At 48.2% G+C, this 7,107-nt stretch overlaps 1 protein-coding gene across 1 annotated transcript; it reads right to left on the bottom strand.

Annotated features, from left to right (window-relative positions):
• Positions 1-419: 419 nt before the first annotated feature.
• Positions 420-6,236, bottom strand: LOC134284541 (uncharacterized). Its single transcript, XM_062843519.1, has one exon. The coding sequence runs from the start codon at positions 6,234-6,236 to the stop codon at positions 420-422; it is 5,817 nt and encodes a 1,938-aa protein (XP_062699503.1).
• Positions 6,237-7,107: the final 871 nt, after the last annotated feature.

Genomic DNA, 7,107 nt, shown 5'->3' with positions numbered 1-7,107 from the left:
TATTAGGTTTAGCTAGTTTAATAATGAATTTTGTAGACTTACAACGTATATGGGTAAACGTATGGAAACGCAATAAAGGTATCTCATCAACTATCTGTAACCGAATCTAACCTACAGTATAAACATTATGCAATTAGGTCCGAGTTCACCAGAAATACACCTAATCTTCCCACTCACCAACTATTTTGCACAATTGCTATCAATAATTCGTATAATATGCACAAAATCACCCAAATTCTCTTTATAATTCAATAATAATTCCCCGCACATAAAGCACATCCAATTGCATATGGTTTTCACGTTTTTCCTTATAACTATATCATCTCGGTTGACACCGTATATCATCTGACGTTTTCCTCTCTGTCGGTCGATCCTCGAACTGCCGAGCGAGGGATACGACACCTTACCGTCCATACCCATTAGTTGGAACACGCCCCTGCCCATAAACCCTGGTCACACTTCTCCTCGGCTGTTGCACCAGGTTTATCTACTAACTCAAGAACTGCTAACTTCGATGCTGGTCTTTTGAAGACTCCTCCTTTCGTTCGAACTACAGCTTGTCGTATACGTCCATCTACGCCGGTGTACACTTCTTCGACTATGCCCCGAACCCTTGCAGCACCTTTACCATCATCCATGATGAAGACTAGATCGCCCACCTTCACCGACCTACTATCTACGTTCCACTTGCTTCGTTGGTTCAATGTCGGTAAATACTCCTTACACCACCTATTCCAAAATTCATTCGCCAACGCCAGGGACCGCTTATAGCTGCTTCTCAGTTCCTCTGCCAAAGATATCGCTGCATGGAATGGCTGGTGTTCACCTGACGAAGATCCCAGCAGAAAATGATTCGGAGTAATCGTATCCAATTCGGCATCTTCTGTTCCAGAGTATGTCAACGGTCGCGAGTTAACCAGGAATTCCGCTTCAGCCAGGGTCGTGACCAAAATTTCATCCGTCATTCTCCGTCCATCACTCAAAGCCGCCATTGCTTCCTTAACGGACCGCACCATCCGCTCCCATACTCCTCCCATGTGAGGGGCAGACGGTGGGTTAAAGGTCCACTTTGTTTTTGAACCAGTAAATGTGTTTGCGCAATCTCGATCTATCCTTTCGATCTCTTTCCGTAGTTCTCGGCTGGCCCCCTGAAAATTCGTACCGTTGTCCGAAAATATTTCGATGGGGGCACCACGGCGACTGATGAATCTCCTTATTGCATGTTTGCAAGACTCTGTGCTCAGGCTGTACGCGACTTCACAGTGAACAGCTCGCACGACCAGGCAAGTAAAAAGAGCAACGTAGCGTTTTTCCGTGCGTCTTCCCACGGTAACGTCGATTGGCCCGAAATAGTCGAGCCCCACGTAACTGAAGGCTCGAACGAAAGGCTGCATTCGTTGAATGGGCAGCGGTGCCATCCGTGGCACACTCGGCTTAGTTTTGCGTAGCCGACACCTCATACAGCTACTGATAACCTTGCCAACTGCTGTTCGTAGTTTCGGAATGAAGTATTTTTGCCGTACTTCGTTCACTACGGTTTCCTTTGACCCGTGGGCGTACCGGATGTGAAAATCCTCCAATATCTTCGAAGTAATGATGTGATTCTTCGGAAGTATGACGGGGAATCGAGTATGAGTCGGGACGAACACTGCCGGAGATGTCCTGCCTTCCATCCTAATAACGTCATCCTCGTCCGAAAATGGCGAAGTTTTGTATAATTCGCTCGACTTTTCAATATATATCCACTGATCGAATGGAAGCTCCTTGTTCTTCTTCAAAATCTTAACTTCGTCCGGAAACGCTTCGGCCTGTGCCATCCGCCATAGCAAACGTTCCGCTTTCGCTAACTCTTCCTGCTGTATTTCCAGTAGCACGGCTGACATAGACGATTTCGTACCCTCAGCGGTTCTCAAAGCTTCGATTGGTAGACCAGCACGCCTACGCCTGCAGTTTGAAATAAAGCGGTATACCAAAGCAACCGTCCTCAGAAGAATCTTCCACTTCGAAATGCGGGCCACGTCAATAATGGGCTGCGTGATCGCAATATGATGGAACAAATAACATGCTCTGAGTTCCTCGGTTACCGTCGACTTAGTCTGAGGTTGCTCCGGCCATAAATCCATCGGTTGACGAAGAAAAGGCGGTCCGTTGAACCATCTGCCTTCCGGTTCCACTGTGGTTCCCGGCCCCCACTTCGTAATATCGTCGGCTACGTTCTGCTTGGAGGGAACGTACCTCCAGGTGTTGATCTCCGTCGTGTGTAGTATTTCTGCAATCCGGTGCGCTACGTACGGTTTGTACTTACGGTTGTCTGACCGAATCCAAGAAAGAACCGTAGTCGAGTCTACCCACAGAAATTGCTCCTGAATTGGAACTGGCAAGGTTACCAACAGCGTGTTCATCATCCTTGCCCCGATTATCGCAGCTTGCAGTTCCAATCGAGGCGTCGAAGTCAGCTTCAGAGGGGCAACCTTGGCTTTGGAACCCACCAGAGAGCATCGGATGTCTTCCGCTACTTGATACCGCAGATACGCGACGCATCCGTAGGCATCGTCTCCGGCATCGCAGAAGATGTGTAGCTGAACTGAAGATATATTCTTGATGGATTCGTCCCCAAAGAAACAACGTTGAACCTTCACCTTCTCGATATTTGGAAGAACTCTTGTCCAGCTTTGCCACCTTTCGAAAATTTCGTCCGTCACTGGTTCATCCCATTCCGTCCCGCTTCTCCAGGTCTCCTGGATGATGATCTTCCCATGCACCAGCAAGGGAGAGAGGAATCCCACAGGGTCATAGAAGCTCATGACGCATTGCAGAATAATACGCTTGGTCGGTCGAATTTCGTCCACAAGGTATGGGATCAACTTCTCTTTCAGCCCCATAGTAAAGATGAACACGTCTTCTTTGGGTTCCCAAAGTAACCCTAGCACTCGCTCTGATTCCGTTGATTTGTCGTAGCATAGTGCCTTGGTGGATCCTTTTTCCTCTCCCAGCGCCGTGAGTACTTTAGGTGAATTACTCACCCAATTACGGATGTCAAACCCTCCGAGCGAATGAACTTCCCTTACTTCCCGTGCTCGCTGAATCGCCTCGTCCTCGCTGTCCGCACTATCAAAATAGTCATCGACATAATGACGCTTGAGGATGGCCTCTGCGGCGGCTGGAAACTGATCAGCATGCTCACGTGCATTGATGTCCTTCGTGAAGTGAGCGTTGCACGGTGAGCACTTAGCTCCGAATATGACGACGTCCATGACGTACACGTCAGGATTTTGAGAGGTGTCTTGTCGAAAAAGGAATTTTTGGAATCGTGTATCTGGTTGGCGCATTCGGATCTGCAGAAACATTTCCTTCACATCGCCTCCGAACCCGATTCTCCGCCCTCTGAAGTAGTTGATGATATCCACAAGGGAGACGAGCATATCTGGGCCCTTGAGCAGCATATCATTAAGTGAAGTTCCACCAGCCTTGGCAGCGGCATCCAGCGTTAGCCGAATCTTCTCTGGTTTCTTCGGGTTGACCACTACGTTCAAGGGCAAATACCACTCTTGTCCCGGTTTGCTGCTACGAAGTTCTCCAGGTAACGCTTTGTGAGCATACCCCTTTTCAACGAATCCTTTGACTGCTTCGGCGACCTTCAGTTGCAGGTCCGGATTCTTCCGGAAACGTTGCTCCAAACTTTGCATTCGGCGGTACGCCATGGAGTAGCTGTCCGGCATCTGGATTTTGTCTGTTCGCCACAAAAGACCGGTTTCGAACCGGTTTCCGACACGTCTTGTAGTTTCCTCCAAAATTCCGCGAGCCCTGCGGTCTTCTTCAGATTCCACACGATACGGACAAGTAATCCCAGCCTCTTCCATGGTGAAGTAGTTCTTCAGGGATTGATCCATCAACAGGTCGCATTGATGCACGCCACAGTATTCTTCTGTACCGCTTGAGGTAACAGGTCCGCTAACTGTCCATCCAAGCTTACAGCGCAGCCCTACTGGTTCTCCCGTTCTCCCAATCCGCGATTCTATCGGAGCCATCAAGTCGAGATTGTCTGAACCGATCAAGATAGTAGGTTCAGCGTTCACTTGATCCTCGACCACCAATCCATGCAGATGTTCGAACTTCGCAACCAGGTCAGTGAAGTTCACACTCTGTTTGGGCAAATTTAGACGTTCTACGGTGTGTACATCTTCCAGCAAATATCGCGTGGGCGATCCTTTTCCCAGCACCGTCAGACGTACGTTCATCGAGGTTTTTTCGGTTCTGGTAACTCCAGAAGTCCACTTCAGATCCAGTGGTCTGACCGCACCTCTAAGTCCCAGCTGCTTCGCTATGCTACTCTCCAAAAGCGTTTTAGACGAACCCTCATCCAAAAAGGCAAAGGTTGCAACTTCCTTTGACCCGTTAATAAGGATGACTGGTACGACGCGGAAGACGACAGAGCATTTGTTGATTCGCTGATGCATCATGCAGTTCAATTCCTCCGGTTTCTCGGTCTGGTGTAGTAGGGCATGGTGTTTTGCATTGCAGCCCGGAACGTTACACAGCATCTTGTTGCGACAACGCATGCTTCCGTGACTATATAGACACACAGCGCACAGCTGTCGATCCCTCACCAGTCGGAGACGTTCGTTCGGTGCCAGCCTTTTAAACTCCTCACAATTTCGCGCGCGGTGTCCAGCTTTAGAGCATGTCGCGCACAGCTTATCATCGCCCAGCTTAACAGCTTCAGCTTTAGTTGAGACGTTTGGTCCCGCTTCACTGTGCGTATGTACGAACCCTTTCGGCTTCGTTGATGATTTTCTCTCCTGTTTCATCGCGGGTTCAGACGAAGTATTTAGCAGTGTCACCTCACTAGCTTCGTCTACCAGCTTCTCCATAAAGTCACCGAAGGTGCGTATAGACACTTGATCTTCGTCCTTCTTGAAGCGTACCCACTCCAACTTGAAACTGGCAGGCAACTTTTCTACCATCTCCTCCAACAGCACGGGATTTCGGAGGTGGTCTTGTTGATTGGCGGCGTCCAAGTGGTCGCACAGTTGTTGCACGGCAATCCCGAATTTTATGACAGTATCCAGTCGATCAGATTTCGGTGGATCTATCATTCGCACCTTTGAGATTAGCGAACGTATGAGCACTTCTGGTTTCCCGTAGACACGACGCAAAGTTTCGACAACCTTCGGTACGTTCGCCGGTAGCACCAGCCTGCTGCGGACCATCTCCAGCGCCGGACCCTTCAGGCTCTCCTGCAGTCTAATGAGGTTTTCTACCTCAGAAAACCCGCACGCGGTGTTCGAGCTCTCATACGAACTAATAAAGATGGGCCACTCCTCCGCCGCTCCAGAAAATGCCGGCAGTCGTTTAGGCCACACTTGTCTCGCTGAAAGTTGAGCTGCACTCGGACCACCTGTTGGCCTGACCACCCGGTGGGATTGTTCATCTCTTGGGACTGATTGGTGGTTCACCATCGGCGCATGGAAATTAACATTTCGGATATCGGAATGACCCTGCTGAATCGAACTCGGTGGGATCATTTGCTGCAGAGCATGAACGATCGATGATGCTCGGCTTGGCGGTTGACTTCGCCCCAGCCCGTGTGGGCTTGACACGGATCCTACAGGATCGGCAAACGACGGTACATAGCAAGGCAGACTTCCTTCGATTGGGACCTCGGCCGCAACAGTATTCTTCCGAGCTGGCCATCTTGATTCTGGGCGTCCGAATGGCGTGACTGTGTAGGACGCTGTGTGGCCTACAACGTTGCTAGGACCTTCGTTCGGGATCGAAGGCAAACTATAGGCTTTACCGGGACCAATATTCCCCTCGGCCTCTCGCTGACTCTTAATCCACTTTCTCGTCCTACTTACGCTGCTGTTCACCAAACTACCGACCTCACTATCGTCCTCTTCGTCGTCCTCAAGACACTTAGCCATCACCTCATATCGTTTCCGCATGTACTCTTGTTGCAATGCGAATTCTTCATCCAGCCGTTTGAGCTCCAGCTCCCGGAATCGACGTCTCGATGACGTGGAACTACCTCCGCTTCGATGCCGTCGCGATCTCACCAGCAGGCATCCCTCACAGCACCAGGGATGGTCTTTTATCGACTCGTCGACGTTAGCGCACATGTAGTGGAACCACTTTCCACATTCGTCGCATGCCACCATACCATGATCAGCGGAGGGTGATTGCTGGCACAACTCGCACAGGCAATAGCTGTCGTTCATCGGCTGCTTATGGGCCATCGTGCGCTTCCGAAATTAATCTTTGAGATTGTGTTCGGACTAGGAGTGATAAGAAAACTTCTCTGAAGCGATTTTTGAGATTTCGCTCAAAGCTGTAAAGGGATAATGTATTTTAGAGTTCATTCTTTTTAAGGTTAAGTATAATCAGGTCTTACATTAATTTTCCCCTTCCAGACAAGTTCACGCACGAGATTCAGGCCGATGTCTTATCGCAGACCCTACTGTAGATAGTTTTAATATTAGGTTTAGCTAGTTTAATAATGAATTTTGTAGACTTACAACGTATATGGGTAAACGTATGGAAACGCAATAAAGGTATCTCATCAACTATCTGTAACCGAATCTAACCTACAGTATAAACATTATGCAATTAGGTCCGAGTTCACCAGAAATACACCTAATCTTCCCACTCACCAACTATTTTGCACAATTGCTATCAATAATTCGTATAATATGCACAAAATCACCCAAATTCTCTTTATAATTCAATAATAATTCCCCGCACATAAAGCACATCCAATTGCATATGGTTTTCACGTTTTTCCTTATAACTATATCATCTCGGTTGACACCGTATATCATCTGACGTTTTCCTCTCTGTCGGTCGATCCTCGAACTGCCGAGCGAGGGATACGACACCTTACCGTCCATACCCATTAGTTGGAACAATATTGTTGATGAACGTTAAAAAAATCATTCAATTCGGTTCGCTGGTTTCCGAGATATGACAGTTCAAATATTAGCCGTCTAAATAATAGTGTTTTACCCGAACGGCTCTAATTACGCGAAAAATTAATCAATCGAGCCCAAATTTGTACCAATGATGCACATATAATAGGTTGACAAACAGTCAAAATTTGAGATTTTTTGA

The sequence above is a fragment of the Aedes albopictus genome, unplaced genomic scaffold (genome assembly GCF_035046485.1).
Source record: "Aedes albopictus strain Foshan unplaced genomic scaffold, AalbF5 HiC_scaffold_29, whole genome shotgun sequence".
Classification (NCBI taxonomy): domain Eukaryota; kingdom Metazoa; phylum Arthropoda; class Insecta; order Diptera; family Culicidae; genus Aedes; species Aedes albopictus.
The sequence above is the reverse complement of the archived record's forward strand: the minus strand, read 5'-3'. Positions and strand labels throughout refer to the sequence as shown.

What these genes read in the sequence shown, in the direction of transcription:
- LOC134284541 (XM_062843519.1), bottom strand. Translation starts at nt 6,236, where the DNA reads ATGGCCCATAAGCAGCCGATGAACGACAGCTATTGCCTGTGCGAGTTG.